The 23,461-nt window shown below is 38.1% G+C and overlaps 1 protein-coding gene across 10 annotated transcripts in view; it reads right to left on the bottom strand.

Moving 5' to 3' along the window:
* Positions 1-318: 318 nt before the first annotated feature.
* Carf (calcium responsive transcription factor) overlaps positions 319-23,461 on the bottom strand; it is a 45,895-nt gene continuing 22,752 nt past the window's right edge. For 9 of the 10 annotated variants that reach the window (XM_027397004.2, XM_027397001.2, XM_027397005.2 and 6 more), the window contains 8 exons: positions 21,255-21,375; positions 19,171-19,314; positions 16,526-16,759; positions 14,043-14,205; positions 12,291-12,354; positions 8,204-8,334; positions 7,111-7,477; positions 319-3,975 (listed from right to left, as the gene is read on the bottom strand). In XM_027397004.2, the coding sequence (XP_027252805.1) occupies positions 3,848-3,975; positions 7,111-7,477; positions 8,204-8,334; positions 12,291-12,354; positions 14,043-14,205; positions 16,526-16,759; positions 19,171-19,314; positions 21,255-21,375 (1,352 nt within the window). In that variant the 3' untranslated portion in view covers positions 319-3,847. Of the gene's footprint in view, positions 3,976-7,110; positions 7,478-8,203; positions 8,335-12,290; positions 12,355-14,042; positions 14,206-16,525; positions 16,760-17,275; positions 17,279-19,170; positions 19,315-21,254; positions 21,376-23,461 lie in introns of all 10 variants that reach the window. The other variant, XM_027397006.2, reaches the window with a different exon arrangement.

The following is a 23,461-nucleotide window of genomic DNA, read 5'->3' as shown; positions in this document are numbered from 1 at the left end:
CATTTCTCTGTCTCTCTGTCTCTCTCTCTGTCTCTGTCTCTGTCTCTCTCTCTCTCTCTGTCACACACACACACACACACACACACACACACACACACACACACACATTTTTATATACATGCTACATATATATACACACACATATGTAGCATGTATATATATGCTATTGGTAGATAATCCTTAAAAGCAATCAGGCTTCAAACTGCCATAAATCTCTAGTTAAAATTCTCAGATACTAAAGCATTTATCATCATCTTATTTAAGGTGAACACAACTTTCATTATCACTAGAAGAAGCATATCTTCAAAGACTAACACATAAGAAAAAACCAGAATTTTTTAATGGAAAAAATTACATTATAACAAGAACACTGTACATTAAGTTACAATATATACACACATTTTAAAACCTCTTTACAAACCTGGTATAAAGTAAACACTGCCTCATACCCACATGATTAAGTACATAGTCTGACAGATAGAAAGAAGATGAAGCACTGCTGGAGGCCTCAGAGTTAAAAACTTCAAAGGACCAGACCCCAAAGCTTATGCTTCCTATCACTCCTGTGGTGGTCAGGAAACATTTACTTTGCATAAGATGTTAAAGCTTTTTAAGTCCATTAGCTGCTTACATAGAAAATGGCTACTGAGGGCAGTCTGTTGTAGCTCTTTATCTGTAATTTACTGCTGTATATACAAAGTTTACTTGCAAATTTGGAACATGAAAACTACAAAAAAAACAAGCCAACCAGTGATTATGAAATTTCCTTTTTTTCCTTTTTTTTCCCTAAGAATATTTATTTGTAAACATATGTATTCACTATATTAATATGAATTTTGATTATGAAATCTCTAACTGCTTATTTTAAATGTCCACCCTACTTCTGCAAATACATGAACCAAAGAACGTTTGTCAAATTTTGCTGTGGAGTTGTTAAGAGAATTCCAAATATAAATACTGATTTATTTATACACTTGTTTTTAAGATCTGGTACATTTACAAAGAATTACACATTTAAATATGTAAACATAGTTTTCAAAAATTGATGTTAAGCACCTTTAGCCAGCACTGACATGTTGTGACAACACATGTGTTTATAGACGACAAATGAATTTTTAAACTCATTTCAGACACCATTTTTAAATAACTACTATTTAAATACACAAAAATATTAATAGTTCCAGTTTCTACCTAAAAAACAAGAACATACAATTAGTTATTTAAGTGTTCAGTTTTCTGTTTTGTTTTTGTTGTGGGAAGAATATATGTAACTTTCTGTCCTCGTGATAATATTAACAGAAGACCCATTCATACAAAAATGAAGTGACAGAAATATATATATATATATTCTTTTTTTTTTTTTTCCAAGACAGGGTTTCATTTTGTAACTCTAGCTGTCCTGGAACTCTATATATAGACCAGGTTGGTCTTTGTGCACCACTACTAGGATGAAGTGACAGAAACACACACGCACGCACGCACGCACGCACGCACGCACGCAGAGTTGTTTTGTTGTTTTCAAGACAGGGTTTCTCTTTGTAACAGCCCTGGTTGTCTTGGGACTCATTATGTAAACCAGGCTGGCCTCAAACTCACAGAGATCCACCCACTTCTGCCTCTGAGTGCTGAGATTAAAGGCGTGAGCCACCACTGCCAGGCTTAGAAATATATTTTAACTGTTTGCTCGTGATTACACATTAAGCACCGAATCCTCTGCTATTTCTCATCCTCACAGGAAACTGGCTAGTTTATTTTTTAACAAGCATTTTTCCTTAGCAATTCACCATCAAAAAGGAATGTCTTCCCAAGAATATGTCTCAATGAATGAAATATGTAATAATAAACCTTAATTATTATTGGAAGGTGAAAACCTATTAGTTCTTGAAAAACAGTTTCTATAACAAGGATAACAAAAGAGTATTACCTATAATACCATTCTAAGTACATACTATCTTAATCTCATTCCTCTTACGTACACATAGACTAAGGGAACTTGGGTTTTAAGTTGAACTTAGTATAACATGTTCAGATTTAACAGCCTGCCTCAGTTCTCAAGAAAAGGACATGCAGTTCTTACTAACAATTATATATATAATTAGACATGAAATTTGCAGTGAATAAGATAAATAATAAACTTTACATTGACTAGGATATAGATGTAGAAATGATGAGTTTTAGAGTTTCACCTATTTCTAAAACAACAGTGTTTTATACTTAGATACAAATCATGGGCCTAAAACAAAGTGAGTAAAAATGGGAGACTGGACTTAGAAAAGTCAAAAGCAATTGATAGCCATGTGAAGTACTGAGGTCAAATTTCACATTATATTATTCATGCTTTAATATTAAACCTTAATATCCACTTGAAATTCTTATTTTTTTAAAAAATTAAATTTAAATACACTCATAAATGAGCGTCGAGAAAAAAATTTTCTAGGTGATTCCTTCTTTCTTTTTTAGTAGGGTCTTGCTATGTAGCCCAGGCTAGACTTGAATTTACAATCCAATGTCACCACCTCCTGAGTACTGGAATTACAAGTGAGCACTACTACACTTAGCTAAGTTAATGTCATAACAGTTATATTTGAAATTTCTATTCAAACTTTTATTTTTTAAAAAAGCTTATAATGAACATACTGATTACTAGTTATTTGGGACTAGGTATAAATATACTTATTTAATGAGCCAAATATCAGATCAGACATTTTCAAGTTTTAAATATGAACTAAATTTTAAAGTATATATATATATATCTATATATATATATATATATCTTGAAATACATAAATTGCAATACTGACAATTTAATAAGAAAACCTCTAGTATAGAAAAAATTTAAATGTTATTTAAATTATTTTCTAGGCAAAAACTGAATCTTTATAAAAAAAACAAAAATTTTGCTACCACCAAGTTCCCCCAAATGATCTGTAAATAGTGGGGAATTAGAACATTTTCCCCCATTCTCTGAATTTGCCTTCTTTCTATTCCTAAACTGGGATTTATCTCTAATCCCATATAAAATACATTTATTTGTGTTATTTATCTGATTAATTCAATTTAAACTTTTCAATACTTTCCAAGTCATTGAAATTTCTTACAGATGACCATTAGTTCCATTCATTTAGTTATAGATATAAAGCCTCGAGAATAAACTGCACATGCAGTGTCTAGGGATGTGACTGGCAGATCTGTGCTACCATGTAAATCTATGGGGATGTGATTGGAGGCTCAGTGTTACCATATAAATCTATTGCTCTATCTTTCAAATACAACAGATGACAAATATTCTCTCACCTGTAGACTAATCAAAACTCTCCTCACAATTCTAAATTTTCTGACACACCTACACATGCACTCACACACTGCTTTTATTGTTGGCCTCTTTGGGGGGAAGGGAGGGTTTTGAGACAGGGTTTCTCTGTGTAGCTCTGCTGTCCTGGAACTCGCTCTTGTAGACCAGGCTGGCCTCAAACTCACAGAGATCCATCTGCCACTGCCTCCTGAGTGCTAGGATTAAAGTTGTGAGCCACCACTGCCTAGCTTATTGCTGGCCTTTTTTTGTCTTGTAAGAACCTACATTGGGTATTTGTGTTCACACTAAATTACTGTGAAGTTCAGATGATCTTTTGAAACATTTGTGTTACTGAATAATAAAAAATAGGAATACAAAATAAAGTAAAATATTTCTTAAGGAAAATACAAATATGGAATTGACAACAAATATTCAAGTTTTTAAGTCAAAGCTGCTCATCGCTCAGTTCCAGTCCAGTGACTGACATGCCACACCCTGGCAATCTTCACCTTCTAAGACATCAGAAGGGACCAGAGCTGTGAATTCTGAAAAGCTTTAAAATTTTTGTGTAGCAGATACTTTTTTACAGTCCAGAAAAGTTTTTGCTCCTATAGACAGTGTTGGCTCTTTGGGTTCTTGTTTAACTTGGTTCACAGACAGAGTATCTTCTAGATTTTCTTCAACTTTAAAACCAAACAAAAACCCAAAAGGGTTAGTATATTTTATGACACCATGGTCTTTAAAATTATGTAAATGTAAAGCCAGGCAAAATGGTGTATACCTGTAATCCCAGCATTAGACTGTTGAAGGCAGAGGGTCAGGAATTCAAGATCAATTTTAGTAACACAGACAACTTTAGGCCAGCCTGGCCTACATCAGACTTTAGCTTTAAAAATAATAACAGTCTGAATTTAGAATAAACTCAAACATACCATGGTTTAGAAAAGGGTTATGGTAAAATTGAGAAAAAATACTTGGCATATCTGAAAACACAGTGGTGCATCTTAAAATGATGGCTCTGCCTCAATGTGAACTATGTGTTTGTTCATCTAAAACACTTGAGAACACCTACGCATGCTCCATGGTGCTTACAGCCACATGGTTGGAGACCCAGCACACCAGTCGTAATACTGTCAACTGGTCAATGCAATGTCTAGCATCTTCATCTTTTTGTTTGTTTTGTTTTTGAGATGGGGTTTCATTATATAGACCATGCTGGCCTTGAACCTAGAGATCAGTGCTGGGACTAAAGGCATGGACCACATCACCTGGAATAAATCTTCATCATACTTTATCAAGACTCTTTATCAGTTGCTCTTAGAAAGCAGAGCTAGAGACTGTGACTTGTTTAGCAATGTACTGAACACATTAATACTGTTACAGGTATGCTCAACTATACTGGAGTTCAGTCAGTGACATGGGGACCCACAGAAGACAGATTTGAATGACTCTAAGAGCCCACATCCTAGTGGAATACATTGCTGACTGGTCAGAGGTTGAAGTCTGCCATGGCATGGAGCTTATCTCAATAGCTCAGCAACATGGAGCTCCCTCCCTCAAGCAAGGCTTCCTGCTCTCTACCTGCCCTTATCTGGAGAATGTCCCTGGGCCTAGAGGACTGACCTTATCTAAAAGCTGTCTCTAATACCAGATGCCTGATTCATCTTTAGCTTGACTCTAGACACAGATCCCTGCTAAGAAGACTTGTGCTAGGTGATGGGGGAAGTCCTTCTGTATTCTGTGAATATATGTTACTCTTATTAGTTTAATAAAATGCTGATTGGTCAGTAGCCAGGCAGGAAGTATAGGTGAGGCTATCAGACTAGGAGAATTCCGGGAATAGAAAGGCAGAGGAGCCACCAGTGAGATACCACATAGCTACCAGGAAGATAGGACTCTGGGCATTCTCTGGTAAGATAAGGCCATGTGGAAATACCTAGATTAACAATTATTGGTTAATAATTAATTAAGAGTGAGCTAGCCAATAGGAAGCCTAAGCCATTGGCCAAACAGTTTGTGATTAACATAAGCCTCTGTGTGTTTATTTGGGACTGGATGGCTGCAGGACTAGGCAGAACAGAACCTCCATCCATAGCTAGGAGCTCTGCTATAGCAACTCACTGCCACATACAAAGCCATGTGATAGGAGCATGACACTTAATGCAAATTAGGGCTTTTCCCCAGGCTCCCCACTCCTATATATTCTTTATATTCTGGAATAAAGTTGAGCTGATTCACCAAAATCTGTCTCCCAGAGGCCTCCCCCCAACGATGCTCACTGGCCACCAAAGCTTTCTATCACCCTTTCTGCTTCTTTTCCCTCTCGACCTGGTAACCAACAGGCCAAGGGGGAAAGAAGATCCCCACAACTTCCTAGTGAAGTAAGCCCTCAGATTATCAGATTATGATAAATCGTACAAATCTGGATTAAAAAAGTATTTCTTTGAAAGCAATTTGAATTAATATTCCCACAAATACTATGTGACAACACAGTGGGAGAAAGCATGTTAGAAGGCAAGAAATACAATACCTGGGCTTACTTCCCTCCTCTGTCACTTACTAAATGTGAGCACGAGGAAATTGCTTAACCTCCCTGAACCTTGGTTTCTCTATCTGTAGAATGGGAATATAGCTAACTTTCTCATGTGTTATAACAATAAACTTACATATATTCATTTTTCTCCTCATCTATAATATTACTCTGTAGTTACAAAAAGTTCTCTCACCAGGCAGTGGCAAGCAGCACTCAGGATGCAGAGGCACGTAGATCTCTGCGAGTTTGAGGCCAGCCTGGTCTACAGAGCAAATTCTAGGATAGCCAGGACTGCTATACAGAGAAATCTTGTCTAGGAAAACAAAAACAAAAACAAAAAAAAACAAAAGAAAAAGAAATGAAGTTTTGGGGTTAAGAAGATGGCTCAGAGATTAAGAGAACTTGTTCTTGCAGAGTGCCTGGGTTCAATTTCCAGCACCCACATGGTGATTTACAACCATCTGTAACTTCAGTTCTAGGAGATCCAATACCCTCCTCCGCCCTCCCTGGGCACCAGGAATACATGTGGTACACATACATATACAGAGGTAAATAAATCTGGCCGGGGATGCTGGTGCACATGAGTTCAAGGCCAGCCTGGTCTACATAGAGCCAGAGCTACAAAGTGAGACTCTTGTCTCAAAACAAAAGAAATAAAAAATATTAAAAATGAATAATTTCCCTTTGCTTCATTTCCTGTCTGCACTGGGGACTGAACCCAGTTCTTAGAACCTACTAGGCAGTAAAGTACTCTAGCATTCCAGCCCTATTTTTGTTTTGAGATAGGATCTTGCTAAATTGCTCAGGCTGGTATAGGACGTGTTTGTAGGCCAGGCTGTCCTTGAATGTGCAACCCTTCTGCCTAAGCCTTCTAAGTGCTGGGATAAACAATGAATAATTTCATTATAGCTAAATAATTAGAAATAATAAGAAAAATATTAGGTTAATGAAATCTCTTTTCCTCTCTTAATAATTTTTAGATTTTTTTTATGTGCATTGATGTTTTGCCTGCATGTATGTATGTCTGTGTGACAGTGTCAGATCTTGGAATTACAGACAGTTGTAAGCTGCCATGTGGATGCTGGGAATTGAACCCAGCCTTCAGAAGAGCATCCAGGGCTCTTAACTGCTGAGCCATCTCTCCAGCCCCAGTCCTCTCATAATTTTGTTTGAACGTTACAATATTATAAACCCATTAGTAGAAATTACAGCTTTTTCTGTTGTTTGATGTACTGATATCAAGTTGTAAAAGATTAAAAAGAATCACAAATGGATGGTCACTTACTAAGAGTTGGATGACTGTCTATGATTCGTATTGGAATGGTTTGCACATCTCCCAACAGAATTCTGTTTACACTTCCTTCCAGATTCCCTGCATCCTCAACATCTTCAACTTCCACCAGCTGATCCATTACAACCAGATTCTGAACTGACTCTGGGAGACTCCCAATGACAGCAGCACTGTTGTTCTGTGTTGGGCATGGATCTGCTGGAAGGCTGTGACTCTGAGCATGCGGTAGAGAATGACTATTCACTACAGTATTTCCTGCTGTATCCACAAGTCTTGAAGGACTGGAGGATAGATGGCTGCTTTCTGATACCAGAGCTTGGGATCCATCAAGAGGGGAGAGGCTTGGCTGTAACTTCAGACCCTTCCAAAGAGAAAAGAGTTATATCACAATATTTTTATTTACTATGTATGACATTCTCGTAGGATATTCTTTTGACTAAAAAAATTGGAACACACAAAGTAACAAATATTCCATGGAGATGGAAATAAGGACCAAGGAAAAGTAGTACAACAAACCTTTACTGTAGTCATGTCTCCCTCAAATTTTTCAAAACATATTATCTGAATTATCATCTTATATCAAGACACAAAGTGCTGTAGAGTAATCCTTTTGTACACTGTGAAGATTTGTCACTCAGATTAGCTTAATAAAAGGCTGACTGGATGGTAGCCAGGCAGGAAAGTTTAGGCAGGAAAACCAAACTAAGCACACTGGGAAGAAAGAGGACAGAGTCAAGAGAGAGAGTCACCACCCATAGGAAGAGTAAGCAAGAAATACTAAAGAGGTAAATGCCACGAGCATTGGGTAGCACATAGATGAATAGAAATGGGTTGATTTACACTGTAAGAGTTAGTAATAAGCCTGAGCTACCAGCCAAGCATTTATAATTAATATTAAGCCTCTGTGTCGGTTATTTAGGAACTGGAAGGTGGGACAGAAACTTCTGTCTACAACAAAGGATTAGAAAATTAATAATAAATAAATATATGGCCATTATTGTAATTTCACTGCAAATCTCTGAAATCCTTATAAGAGGAATTTTGGAAGAGGAAGATACCCAGATTTAGCTGTTTAAGGGGTGCCTACCTGTAAGTGTGAGAAGATTTTGGGCTGAAATGAAGAAAGTGGGGAGACCAAGTGAAATGGCTCTGGAGACAAAGAAGTCTGTGTCCGACTCGTTCCCACTTTGCTGGTAACTGGTTCTCCTAGTGAATTTCCTAAATTAACAGAAGAGAGACACAATTATTATTCTTGAACTTTATAACAACCATTACTAGAAGAATCAGAATAGAAGACAAGACAAAGTCAAAGGTTTGCAAAGGACTTCAAAAAATCATCAATAATGGAAGCAGAGACAGACATCCACAGATATACACTGAGCTGAAATCGGGAATTTAGTTGAAGAGAAGGAGGAATGAAGAGCGAAGGGGTCTGTACCAGGTTGGAGAAACCCACAGGAACAGTTGGCCTGAACAAGGGAGAGCACATCGACCCCAGATGCTGTCGGGGAGGCCAGTACAAGACTGATCCAGACCCCTGAACATGGATGTCAATAAGGAGGCCTCTGCACTCCAGGGAGCCTCTGGTGGTGGATTAGTATTTTTCCCTGGTGCAAGAAGGGACTTTGAGAGCCCATCCCACGTGAAGGGTTACACTCTGGCCCTGGACACATGGGGAAGGGCCCAGGACAGAACAGGAAGATTTGGTGGACTTTGCAGAGCCCCCGTTGAGGGCCCTACCCTGCCTGGGGAGTGTGGGTAGATGGAGTGGGGGGTGGGCTGGGGATGGGGGAGGAAGGATGGGGGTGAGGGGAGGGAGAGGGAGAAGGGACTTACATGTGAAACAAGCTTGTTCCCTAACTGGAACTAATAAATAAATTTTTAAAAAAATTATCAATAAGCTAAGCAAGGTGGTAAATGCATATAGGCCCTTAATTCTGGAGGTGGACACAGGAGGACCAGTAGTAAAAGGTAATTCTTGCCTATAGAAGTAAGTTTGAAGACAGCCTGGGCTACTTGATGCCCTGTTTGAAAACAAACAAACAAAGCGATCACAAATGGACAAATCAGCACATAGCCAGGCATGGTGACACATAGGAGGCTGAGGCAGAGGCAGGTGGATCTTTGTGAGTCTGAGGCCAGCCTAGTTTACATAGTGAGTTCTAGGCCAGCCAGGGCTACACAAAATCAATCAATCAATCAATCAATCAATCAATCAATCAATCAATCAATGCATAACTCCAAACTAGTCTAGCATGGTGCTTCATGCTTGTAATTCCTAGCACTTTTGAGGCTATCAAAGGGGAACTATCATGAGGCCAGTCTTAAATATTCCAGACCAGCCTGGGAACAGAGTGAGACCCTGTTTCAAAACAACAACAAAGAAGCAAAGCCAAAGTACACACAGAAACATAGACACACAGTGACAAACTAATAGACCAGGTATCTAGTTCACTGTTTCTAGACCCTGTCAGATCATCAGAACTTCTCTGACAACTATAAAAATAAGAATTTCTAGATTCAACTCCATTCATCTCCTTCCTTCCCTCCACTCCTTTCTGTCCTGGTTAGTTTGTTGTTGTTCTGTCAAATTGACATGAACTAGAATTATCTGGGAAGAGGGAACCTCAATTGAACACATTCCTCCATGAGACTGGCCTGTAGGAGTTTCTGTGGAACATTTTTTGGATTAATAATTGATGTGGGAAGGCCCAGCCCTTCTCACCACTATGGGCAGTACCACCACTGGACAGGTGGTCCTAGGTTGTATAAAAAGCCAAGGTGAATGAACAAGCCATAAAGAGCCCATCAGTGTTCCTCCATGGTCTGTGCTTCAGTTCCTGCAGAGATTTCCTTCAGAGATGCATCATGACCCAGGAGTTGGGAGTTGTAAGATAAAATAAACCCTTTCCTCCCAATTGCTGTGGCTCATGGAGTTTATTACAGCAACAGAAGGCAAAAAGGGTACATAAGAACTGGCTTTTTGGAGCCCATTCCCTATGATGGGATACCTTGCTCAGCCTTGATACTGGGCTTGGTCCTGCCTCAAATTGGTATGTCAGACTTTGTTGACTCCCCAAAGGAGGCCTTATCCCCTCTGAGAAGTGAATGGGGAGATGGAAACGGGGGAGTTGGGAGTGGGTAAAGGGGAGGGAGGGGGAACTGGGTTTGGTGGTTTGGTATGTAAAATGAAAAAAATTAATAAAAATAAATAAAATGAGCATTGAAATATGAAAAAAAGTAAAATGCACAGGTGATGCCAATGAGCATCTTTGTAAGAACTAACACAGCCAGGACATTACCTTTTGTAGGGGACACTGTAGCCATGCCTGCTAGGGTGATGTAGGGAAGGTATAAGAGTAAGGGTGCTCACGTGGCTTCCCTTCTTCCATTCCCTCTTCGGCTTGCTGTACTTACTGTTGCCCCACCGGCTGGCTAGGTTGCTCTGTAAGTAAGGCTTTTCCCTAATAAATTCCCTTGTATTTTTACCTGACTGCGTATTGGTAATTCCCACAATAATCTTTGGAGGTAACAAGCAGCAGAAAACACTCTGCATAAGTTCTCCATTAATTGATTGGAGATTGATTATAGTGTTAACGCTTTAGCAGACGTTATCTTCTAGAAACTTGGTTTGATTAACTATCACCCTTCCCTCTGAAGAGCCTGAATAACCAAGCTACAAATGTGTCAACAGCAGCCCTAGCACAGTAGGCACAAAGGTGAATGCAATGTAATGAGGAGCTCCTTTAAAAACCTCAAAACCAGCCGGGCGGTGGTGGCGCACGCCTTTAATCCCAGCACTCGGGAGGTAGAGGCAGGCAGATCTCTGTGAGTTTGAGGTCAGCCTGGTCTACAGAGTGAGTTCCAGGACAGCCTCCAAAACACTACAGAGAAACCCTGCCTCGGAAAAAACAAAAAACAAAAACAAAACGTCAAAACCAGAGACTGTTCTGAGTGAGAAGAGTATTTTCTACACAGATGAAGACAGAAGACATTTCCAGGAGACAGAACACATGTAAAAGAGTACAGAAAAACAAACAAAAGAAACTTCAAACATTTCAGGAACATAGGAATTAAGAACATGAGACAGCTGGGTGGCAGTGGCACACACCTTTCAACCCAGCACTCACGAGGCAGAGACAGGAGGATCTCTGAGTTTGAGACTAGCCTGGTCTGTAGAGCAAGTTCCAGGACAGCCAGGGCTACAGAAAAACCCTGTCTGAGAAAAGCAAACAACTCAAAATAGACAACAGTTTGCAAATCAAGGTGCTAGTTAGTGCTGGCACTGGTCATTCTTCTAGTAGACTATGCTAAGATGGTCTCAAAGTTCCGTTATAGTCAGATATGCTGGCACATGCTTAGACTCCTAGTACTTAGGAGGCTGAGGCAGGAGAACACAAGTTTGAGGCCAGCTTAAAATATATAGCTAGATCCTATTATTCCACAACACACATTTTTTTTTTTTTTTTTTTTTTGGTCACAAAGAAGCATAAAGGTTCTAGAAATATTTTTGGTAAATTCCAACATAGCTACTCTTTCCCTCTTTAGAGTCAGGTCTCCTTATCTATAAAATTTGATTACATGAGTCAAGGACATGACTTGGTGAGTAAAGTGTTTGATGTGCAAGCATGAGGGCATGAGTTCAGATCCCTAGCACCCATGTAAACGCCAGGCATAGCTGTGAGTGTCTGTAAAGCCAGCACTAGGGGAGCAGAGAGGGCAGACACCAGGGGCTTGCTGATCAGCTCAAACAGTGAGCTCCAGGTTTAGTGATAAAGCCAGTTCCAAAATAAATAAATACAGATATGGAGAGTAATGGAAGAATACTTACATTGACCTCTGACCTTCACGCATACATATACACCTATACATACGAGCACACATACAAAAAATTTTTTAAATGATATGAGATAGCTGAAGTTCTTTCCAGATATAATACCAACTCATTTTTATATTATAAAAATATCTAGGGCTGGAGAGATGGCGCAGAGGTTAAGAACACTGACTGCTCTTCCAGAGGTCCTGAGTTCAATTCCCAGCAACCACATGGTGGCTCACAACCATCTGTAATGAGATCTGGTGTCCTCTTCTGGTGTGCAGATATATATGGAAGCAGAATGTTGTATACATAATAAATAAATAAAATCTTTAAAAAAATATCCAATATAGCCTACCTTCTGCAAATGTAACTGTTACAGTCTCTCTGAGAATATTACCACTATCTGTAGTCCACTGAAGCTGAAATGAGAACATTTGTTTTAGTGAAAACAAAGTAGTTACATTGAAAATCTCTTAAAACATTAATATAACTACCATATTTCCTTTTAAAAATTTACACTTATTTACTTATTTTGTGTCTCATGCACACATACATGCCTTGCACACATGTGGAAATCAGAGGACCATTTTTAGAAATCAGTTCTTCCCTTCTACCATGTGTGTTCTGATCAGTCCCAGGTAGTCATACTAGTCATGCTAGGTGGTAAGCACCTTTACTACCTACTAAATCATCTAGCCAGTCCTATTTTCTTTTCTTTTTTTACTCTCTCCTTCCCTCCTTCTTCCCTCCCTCCCTCCCTCCCTTTTCCCCCCTCTGTATATGTGTGTGTGTGGGGGGGGGGCACACGTGTGTAAATGCCAGAGTCTATTTCCTTTGAGATGGCATCTTTCATTGGCTTGGAACTCACCAGTCAGCCAGCTCCCCTCCTGTCCCCACCTTCCTAGCATTGCGATTATAAGTTCACACCTACCACACTCAGCATTTTTACGTGGGTTCTGGGTGGGGATCACACTTCGATCTTCATGTTTGTGAGAGAAGCACTTACAGAATGAGCTCTCTCCCCAGCTTCCTATTTTATTTTCATTACACTTGTGTTTTGTTCTGTAATCACTCTCTACTTGTTCACATTCTCAAAGCTCAAGTATGTCTCACTATGTTAGGGTCTGTGAGTTAAGATATCAACAATTTGGATAGGAGTATAGGTGGGAAGTATAGGTGGGAAATCTATTTTATTTCTTGAATTCTGCACAGTAATAATTAAGTTTGGATATAAAACAAACAAACAGAAACCATCCCAGTAGGTCTAGTATTTAAAATATCCCAGCTAGGACTGGAGAGATGGCTCAGTAGTTAAGCACTGGTTCATTTTCCAGAAGACCCAGGGTTAATTCCCAGAACCCATAATGGTGGCTCACAACCACCTATAACTCCAGATCCTGGGATCCCACACCTCTTCTGGCCTTCATGGGACCCAGGCATGTAAGTAAAACATCCATATATATATATAAAATAAATGCAATTCAAAAATGTTCAGATATTAAAACTTGGAAAGTAAAAAGTCAGGAATGCAAAGGTTAGTGCCACGCAGATTTTAACTCCTAAGTCACTTCCTCTATTATCATCACTAATTTCTGGGCAACTATGGTAAAATTATCTCAGAAATTACTAACATTGACAGAGAAACTACAATATAAAATTATGAGGTAAAAATTGATATTCATATATGGCATACAGAGCTCACTTTGTGCATCTGAACCTGAACTACTTAACCATAACCATCTATTTTAAAAAGGGAGCAAGGGATATACTCAGTATGTGCTCAATAAATGTCTGTAAACTGAATAAGAGATATTTCTTGTAAGAAAAAAAATAATGATTCTTCTTTGTTATACTCAGATTTGAAAATCTACTGTTTCTTTTCCTTGTGAGAGTGGTAAGAAATATTCAGTCAAGTTATTTTCTGAGAGCTGGTAGTATTCATATTTCAGAAAATTAGCTAGCTGTTTCCTTAAATCATAGTAATTGAGATGATGGAACAGTAGCCCCTTTCTACTAGACCAAGTATTACTATGAGCTACAGTATTGTCAGATGTATTAATAGGAGCTGAGAGAGCCTCTAAGAACACAGACGTGGATGTGATCATACCGTTGCTGGAATAGTCTCTGAGTTATAGGCCTCTTCTCCAGTCCTCAAGGATTTCTGTACCTCATGGATATGATTTTTTATATCATTTACAGTTGGAAAAAAGGATAAATTATGTCTTTCGGGTACCTCATCAGGTTTGAACAGTTCTCTTTCCACAAATTTCCTGTAGAGGATATAAAATAAAAATGTAACTGTAATGATACACTTACAGATTGAAAGAAAGGTTCTCTTTCAATATAAGCTTTTGTAAAGTATTATTCATATCTATGTAAATAATTCTGTAAATAATTAAATATTAGCCATTTTAGATTTCTTTCTATTTATTAATACAGGTTAAAGAAAGGTGTTTGCCTTCCAAGTGCTGGGACTAAAGTCGTAAACCACTACTACCCAACTGAGCTTTGACATTTTTATGAATTAAATTTGAACCACAATCCTCAGTTTGAACATTATAATGTTTTTACTGCTTACCATATCAGACACAATTTTGAACACACTTTAGGTATTTCCTTTAACTATTACTATGATCATCTGACCAGGTATAATTATCAATCCCACTTTACAGATAAGGGAACTGCAGACTCATAGGTTGAAGTTGCCCTGAATTATATTCCTATTTAATAAGTAAGAAAACACAGACCTATTTCCAAATTATATATATAAACATGTTACACTGATTCCAAAAGGCATCAATTAATATTACATGAAATTTGATAGTTCTGATACTGTGAGACAGTAAGATATTGGAAGGGAAGATATTGTAAGAAAGGTAGCATTACTACACAATTACATGAAAATAAATACATAAATTGCAATTCAATATGTGTGCTCTATGCGTTACATTTATTGGATCAAACTGCAGAGTTGTATTACTTTCTGTTCTCACTGAACTTCTTTTTAAATAATTTGAAATAAGTAGATTGCAGCCTGGTCTCCAGAGCAATTGCCAGGATAGGCTCCAAAGCTACACAGAAGCTAAAAGGTAATGCTTTCTGTTGGGTGCAGCTGTGCCCATATTTGATCCCAGCACTCAGGATGCAAAGGCAGGTGGATTTCTATGAGTTCAAGGCCTGATCTACATAGTGAGTTCCAATCTAGCCAGGGCTTTCCAGTGAGACCCAATCTCAAACAAACAAACAAAAAGTAATTTTTATAAGTACTCATCTTGCTATTCAGATTTCACTGCACAATAACCGGAAGGAACAAAGAATTACAACATTACACATAGGCTGTAGTATTAGACCCAGATTTCATTCTGGCTCTGTCTTTCAAACCCAATTATTTAGCAATTTTTAATTTCCATTTTCTCATGTGTAAAATGAGGGTAAATACATCATCTTTACTAAGTTGTTGAAAAATGATATAGTTAGCCAGGCAGTGGTGGCACATGTCTTTAATCCCAGCACTAAGGAGGCAGAGGCAGGTGGATCTCTATGAGTTTGAGGTCAGCCTGGTCTACAGAGAGACTTCCAAGACAGGCTCCAAAGCAATCCAGAGAAACCCTGTCTGTAAAAACCAAATATAGTGATATATATATTATATATATTATATATATTATAATAATTATAATACTTAATCTGGATAGTTTATCATCTAATGAAACTTTTTTTTCTTTTATTTTTTCAAGACAGATTTTTCTGTGTATCCCTGGCTGTCCTGGAACTAGCTTTGTAGACCAGGCTGGCCTTGAACTCACAGAGATCCACTTGTTTTTGCCTCCCGAGTGCTGAGATTAAAGGCATATACTGTCACCCCTGGTCTAATAAAACTTTTATTTGTAGTATTTTGAAGTAAATTTAATGTACTCAAGATAATTTGCATAATTAATATTGTAGTGATACATAACACACACATATATATACTTGACTATAACATTACAGATTGTTATAGTAAATAGTTTAGCTTGTTATCTTTTAAAAAATCAAATATTTTAATTTTTTGAGAACTTCATACATGTATATATTCTATTTTGAACATATTTATTCCCCATATTATTTTATAATAAAATTCTATTTCATTTCAAATAATCTAAAATAAATACGTTAGCCTAGGTTTTTAACTTTCTGACTCTACAAGTCTCTAAAATATGTATTATGTCAATCAATTCATTACAGGACTAGTGGCTCACACTCATAATCCCAGCACTTGGTTACCTGAGATTAGGAAGACTGCTGAAAACTGGAAGCCAACCTGGGCTATGTAAATGAATTAAAGGCCAGCTTGGGTTACAGAGTAGGACCTTAGCTAGTAAAATAAATTTATCATGTAGAAATAGTCCAGTCAGACAAAGATGTAGTGTCTTAAATGAGTATTTAGAATTATATTAATACTATATGAAGCTTGCCAAGCATTTGCTGAAAATAATGTTTATACATAAGAAGAAATACACTATATCCCTCTAATAGCATATGTCCTGGAAAGTTGCTGTAAAGTTCCCATAATGTTAAGAATAAGTGTAAAAGAAAACACTGCTTCTCCTGTACCTTAGCTGCTTCCTTACTGCATACACTTGTCCTACTCCCTGTGACACTAATTCCTGAATCTTATGCGCTACTTGCGGGTGGAGGCGTGAAGGCAACGCACAATTCTCATCTCTGACTACAGTTTCCTCTTCTTCAAGAGAAGACATACGAAAAGGAGATGGTGACAGAGGGAGGCCACGAGTCTCTAATTCATGATACTGATGAGCTTGCTGTGTAGGTAACTGCACATACCATCTGATAAGAGAAAACATTAAAATTACTAAAATTTAAATAATAAAATTAGATGATTTTAGACAAAGGTAGAAATCATAATTACTTGAGTTAATATTTATCAAGGAAAAGAAATTTTTTTTTTTTTTTGGTTTTCTGAGACAGGATTTCTCTGTGTAGCTCTATAGACCAGGCTGGCCTCGAACTCATAGAGATTTACCTGCCTCTGCCTCTTGAGTGCTGGGATTAAAGGCGTGCGCCACCACTGCCCAGCAGGAGTAGTCTTTTAAACTAAAATCATATATGATTATGCCATGTGGAATAAAATTTTAAATGTCTTATGTTCAACTCTCCTAAGATTGACTTTATATTCAAAAATAAAAGTAACTTCATAAACTTTCAATATGACCCTAAAGTTAAGGCAATATAGGGATTTACACATATACGAGGGTAGAGAGATGGCTCAGAAGTTAAGAGCACTTGTTAGTCTTACAGTGGACTGGGTTTTTGAGCTCTAGTACCCACATGATAGCTCACAACCATCTGTAACTCCAGCTCAAGGGATATATAGCTCTCTTCTAACTTATGTAGGTACCGGGTTTGCACATGGCGCGCGCGCGCGCACACACACACACACACACACACACACACACACACACACACACACACACACACACACGCACGCACGCACGCACGCACACAAAACATCAAAGCACATAAAATAAGTAAGTAAATAAACAAAGCATTCTCAATTCCTGTTGGCTCAGTGAGTAAGAGAATCAACTAAAATGTGAACACTTCTCATGTACAGTAGTGCAAGAGATTGATGCCAGGAAAAAAAATCAAGCAATCGGGTAAAATACTGTTTTAATTGATTTTTCTTTTTTGTTGTTTTGTTTTTGAGACAGGGTCTCACTATGTAGCTCTGGCTGGCCTGGAACTTGGTATACAGACCAGGCTGGCCTCCAACTCAGAGATCTACCAGCCTCTGCCTTCTGAGACCTACAATTAAAGGTGTGTATAACCAGACCCAACTTAAGTGATATTTCTGTACAACTGTGTGTGTGTGTGTGTGTGTGTGTGTGTGTGTGTGTGTGTGTGTGTGTGTGTGTGTGTTGTTGGGGACTTAACTTTGGGCTAAGCACTTGGCTAGGAAAGCGCTCTATGGATGAGCTACACACCAAGCCCCTGTTCTTTAAATTTATATGATATGCAACATGTGACACACATGTGTCAGCATGTATATGTGGGGGTCAGAGAACAACTTAAAGGAGTCTGTTCTTTGCTGGGCTTTGGTGTCGCACGCCTTTAATCCCAGCACTTGGGAGGAAGAGGCAGGCGGATCTCTGGGAGTTCAAGACCAGCCTGGTCTACAAGAGCTAGTTCCAGGTCAGCCTGCAAAGCCACACAGAAACCCTGTTTAAAAAAAAAAAAAAAAAGGAGTCTGTTCTTTCTTTTTATCATGAGGGTGCTGGGGACTGAACTCACTGAGACATTTCACTGACTCCTGTACTTGTGCTTGATATAAACCAATATAAACAAATCAGAGCCTGATTAAAATTTAGTATTGAGCTGGAGAGATAACTCAGTTGTTAAGAACACTTGGTACTCTTTCTTTCTTTCTTTCTTTCTTTTTTTTGGTTTTTTCAGACAGGGTTTCTCTGTGTAGCTTTGGAGCCTATCCTGGCACTTGCTCTGGAGACCAGGCTGGCCTCGAACTCACAGAGATCTGCTTGCCTCTGCCTCCCAAGTGCTGGGATTAAAGGCGTGAGCCACCAACGCCCGGCTTCACTTGGTACTCTTACAGAGGCCCCAGGTTTGAGTCTCAGCACCCACATGGTGATTCACAGCCATCTATCACTCAAGTTCCAGGGGATCCAATGTCATTTTCTAACTTCCATGACATCAAACATGGTGCACATATATACATGCAGGAAAACCTCTTAGACACACAATAAAATTTAAAAATAAAATAATTTTGTTTAAAAATAAAAATTGTAGAGTTACATGTTATAAAAATTATTGACTAATTATTGACTTCATTTTTAAGTTTTTATAAAAGATGACAAAAAAGCTTTCTTTATATTTGACATCATTATACAATAATAAATTCTTCACCTGAATTGACAAATAATGGACTACAAATACGCCAGAAATATTGTAGTTCCTACTATTTAAAACATGAAGCATAAAATGGAATTTTACTTAGGGCTTAAAACTTACAGATGGTCACAGTAATCAACAATGTATGGTTAGAATTATATACAATTTTTAGGTAATAAAGTCAGTAACATATACAACAGCAAATAAGTTTAATACTGGTGAGGTAACTAACTTAAATAACCAGTCCTTAATGAAGTAATTGAAAGCACAATTATAAGAGTCCTTGTTAATGATGCTAATTAGTAATTGAAAGGGCTGTCTGAGTGCCTTACCTAAGAACTCCACCAGCATCTACCAAGTTCTTCTTTAGCATGGTAAAGGCTTTCTCCTGCTCCATTCTGATGACCTTCCTGTCAATTTGGGGGTCTGTAGGTACTCTGTATTCAGGGAACTTCTGTACCTTTTTAATGTAAATCCTTTATACAAGACAAAGAACATACTGTTTATTATAATCTCAAGAAATACCTAACATCAATAAAGAGCTCAAGCAGAGAAGTTAGAGAATCTTTAATTTAGTATCAGAAGCTTATGAAAGATGTCATATTAAGTTCATGATACTTAGAAAATTAACAATTATCATAAATTGAGTATAACTATCTAAATATAGATAATTTTTCTGAAATTTTTTTCTCCTTCACTGTCTTGGAAGCCATAATTCACATCTGGTTTACTTTCAGGATCCTCTTCCAGGATGGCTGCCTTTAAACTTCCATTATCTAAACTCATTTAAGACAACAAAGACACTTAACTTTTTCTTGTTTTTCAAGACAGGGTTTCTCTGTGTAGCTGTGGCTGTCCTGGAACTCACTCTATACTAGGAAGGCCTTGAACCCACAGAGATCTACCTGCCTCTGCCTCCCCAAATACTGGGACTAAAGGTGTGCATCACCACAGCCCAGCTGGTTCACATTTTTTATCCTCACCCAGAACAATGACAACCTTGTTCTCCATCTAAAAATTACTATTGCTCTCATACATTGCTGGTGTGAATGTAAATTGGTAAAATCTCTCTTAGAAGTAATTTTTCTTTGTCAACATCTTATCATTTATATATTAATTTGTTTGGTTCTTCAAGACATGGTTTCTCTATGTAGCCCTGGCTGTCCTGGAACTCACTCTGTATACCAGGCTGGCCTCGGACTCACAGAGACCCGGCTGCCTCTGCCTTCCAAGTGCTGGCATTAAAGGTGTGCATCCCCACTGACCAGCTCTTTGTCAACATTTTAAAAGCATATAACCTTCCCTAACAATTACCATTATAGGGATTTATCCTACTAATAAATTTTAAAAAGGTTATTAATTGTGGTTTTGAATCTAATAACAGAATTTGTCACCAGGCATGTTAGTAAATATATATAAATCCTAGTAATAAAGAGGCAGCGACAGGAGGATGAGGAATTCAAGGCCACTCTTGACTACACATTGTGTGTGAAGGTAGCCTGGGTGGCATGAGATTCTCTATCTCAGAAACCAATTTTTTTCATAGCTTACATGTCTATCCATAGTAATTAAATGTTATGCTTACAAATGGAATATTACACAGATACTTAAAACAAAAAAAAATACTCATATACCTGTATGAAGTCATTTTAAAGATACACTAGAAATGAAAATTACTGAGTGTTTAGTAAGTAGTACATATCATATGAACACTAGTCAACAATTTGCTATCTGTGCATATTAGATACTGTGGTAGTTTGAATGTAATTGGCCTCCATAAGCTCACAGGGAGTGGCACTATTAGGAGGTGCGCCCTTGTTGGAGTGGGTGTGGTCTTGTTGGAGGAAGTATGTATCTATGCAGGTGGGCTTTGGGGACTCAAATTTGCTCAAGCCATGCCCAGTGTCTCAGTTCACTTCTTGTTGCCTATGCAAAATGTAGGACTCTCAGCTCCTTCTCCAGCACCGTGTCTGCCTGTGTGCTGCCACACCTCACCATGATGATAACAGACTGAACCTCTGAACTGTAAGCCACGCAATTAAATGTTTTCCTTTATAAGAGGTGCCATGGTCCTGGTGTCTCTTCACAGCAACAGCAACCCTTACATAAACAGATACTCACTATAGGCTTTCATATAGCAGGGAAGAGGGAGTACTATTACCTCACTTTAAGGAAAGAAAGCATTAGTGGGATTCACTGACCTTTTAGGGTAGACGTTATGTATATACTCATACAGATATGTATTCATATATAGAAAAATCTTTGCAAAATGATGCAAGAGTTGAGGCATTAATGAGGAACATACAAAACTTAGAATTCACTGTACACGGTTGAACTGTTTATAAAAATGCTTCTATTTGCTATTCAAAAATAAGACTTTAATGTAAAAAAGTAAAGTAAGATAAAATACGCTTACCTGGCTGGACAAGTAGCTTTGTAGAGATGACAGGACCTACTTTCTTGCTCATTGATTCTTTTTAACTGGAAACCTTTTCTCCTTGGTCCATACTGACACTCCATTACCACAGCTCGACTACCTGTGGACCAAAACCAACCAGTGACAGTAATTGATGTGTTTACATATTCTAGACAGGTTTTTAAAAACTTCATTGTGGCAATTTCAAAATCTATACTTGTAAGTACATAAGCATATGGAACAAAAACATCAGTATTTCTTACTAAAAATGCAGAAGACATAAATTTATATAAAATTTATCAAATTGCCATAATTATGATAAGGAATTAATAAATATCACATTTACTGATACATAGAGACATGTGATTTTTTTTTTTTTTTTTTGTATTTCAAGACAGGGTTTTTCTGTGTAGCAGCTTTGGCTGTCCTGGAACTCACTCTGTCGAGCAGTTTAGCCTTGAACTCAGAGATTCACCTGCCTCTGCCTCCCGAGTGCTGCGAATATAGATGTGTACCAGGTGAGACATGATTTTTAATAATACTAATGTACTGCTTTGAAAGTTGAAGTTAGCAAATGTTACATTTGGTCAATAGTTAATACTATTTAAAATCTTAATTCCCTTTAAAAATTTTTGGATTTATTTTATTGTATATATATATATGAGCATTTTGCTTGCATGCGCATATGTATACATGTTCATGCCCAGAGAGGTAAGGAGAGGTATCTGATCCCCTGGAGCTGGAGTTAATGGTTGTGAGTCACCACCTGGCTACCAGGAACAGAACCTAGTCCTCTGCAAGAGCAACAAGTACTCTTAGACACCAAGCCATCTCTCTAGCCCCTAATTTCCTTGAAAAAAGAAACTAAAATAAAAGATTTAATTTTATGTAGTGTTGTGTGTGTGTCTGCAAGAGTTTATGTGCACCAAGTGTATGCAAGTGCCTATGGAGGCCTGAAGGTGCTGGATCCCATGAACTTGGAGTTACAGGTGGCTATGAGATGCCTGATGTGGAAGTTGGAAACTGAACCCAGGTCCTCTGCAAGAGCAGAAGAGCTCTTAACTTCTGCCCCATCTCTTTAGCCCCTTTACTTCCTTTTCTAGAATTATTTATTTTGTTATTTCCATTTGGCCTGTTAGATTGATGTGGTAACCTGCCTCTAAGACGGTACCCAGGCATCCTGGCCTCCTACCATTCATTTCCTTGTGTAGCTCTTCCCCTTCGGCACGGGCTATCTGACCAACTTCTACAAAATATGGCAGTAGTGACAATATGCTTTTGTTGCTATTAGGTTATAAGAAGACTATAATTTCCATCTTGCGTACTCTCTTACTCTTACTGGGTCTGCTGTCTCTAGGTGACATTAGCTGCCACGTAGTGAGGGAACTCTGTGCAACGTCCCATAACAAGGCACAGAAGTGAGACTGGAATTACCTCCTCTCGTAGCAAGGCACAAGAAGACTGCAATAACAGTCAACACGACAGCCTCAGTCTGTGTGAGAACCTGAGGCAGTCACCTTGCTAAACTACACTTAGAATTATGACACTCAGACACTGAGATAAATGTTTGTAGTTCTAAGCATTCAAGTTTGGGATAATTTATTAATTACAGCAGATTACAAATACATAGATGTGAAAACCATGCCACATAAGAGTTGAATATTCTACTCTACTGCAGGATACAACCAACTTTTAAGACATAAAAAAATGGCTGGACAGCAGGCATTGGTGGCACACCCCTTTATTTCCAGCACTCAGGAGGCAGAGGCAGGCGGATCTCTGTGAGTTCAAGGCCAGCCTGGTATACAGAGCAAGTTCCAGGACAGCCTCCATAACAATACAGAGAAATCCTGTCACGAAAAAACAAAACACAAATTTCAAATATATATAAAATAAAATTGTTAATCATAAATAAAAAATTAGGAGGCTGACACTAAAATGTAAGACCTCTGTTTAAAGGGGATTATTGGTGACTTTATAACTAATATAAACTACTATTATTTATTTACTTATTTCTTGTTTAGTGTGGTAGTTTGAATGTAATTGTCCCCCACAAGCTCACAGGGAGTGGCACTATTGAGAGGTGTGGCCTTGTTGAAGTCAGTGTGTCCTTGTTTAAGTGTGTCACTGTGGGGGTGGGCTTTGAGGTTTCTTTTGCTTAAGCTTCACTCAGTGTCACAGATCACTTCCTGTTGCCTTCTGATCAG

The sequence above is a fragment of the Cricetulus griseus genome, chromosome 2, assembly GCF_003668045.3.
Source record: "Cricetulus griseus strain 17A/GY chromosome 2, alternate assembly CriGri-PICRH-1.0, whole genome shotgun sequence".
NCBI lineage: Eukaryota > Metazoa > Chordata > Mammalia > Rodentia > Cricetidae > Cricetulus > Cricetulus griseus.
This window is presented reverse-complemented; position numbering and strand designations above follow the sequence as displayed.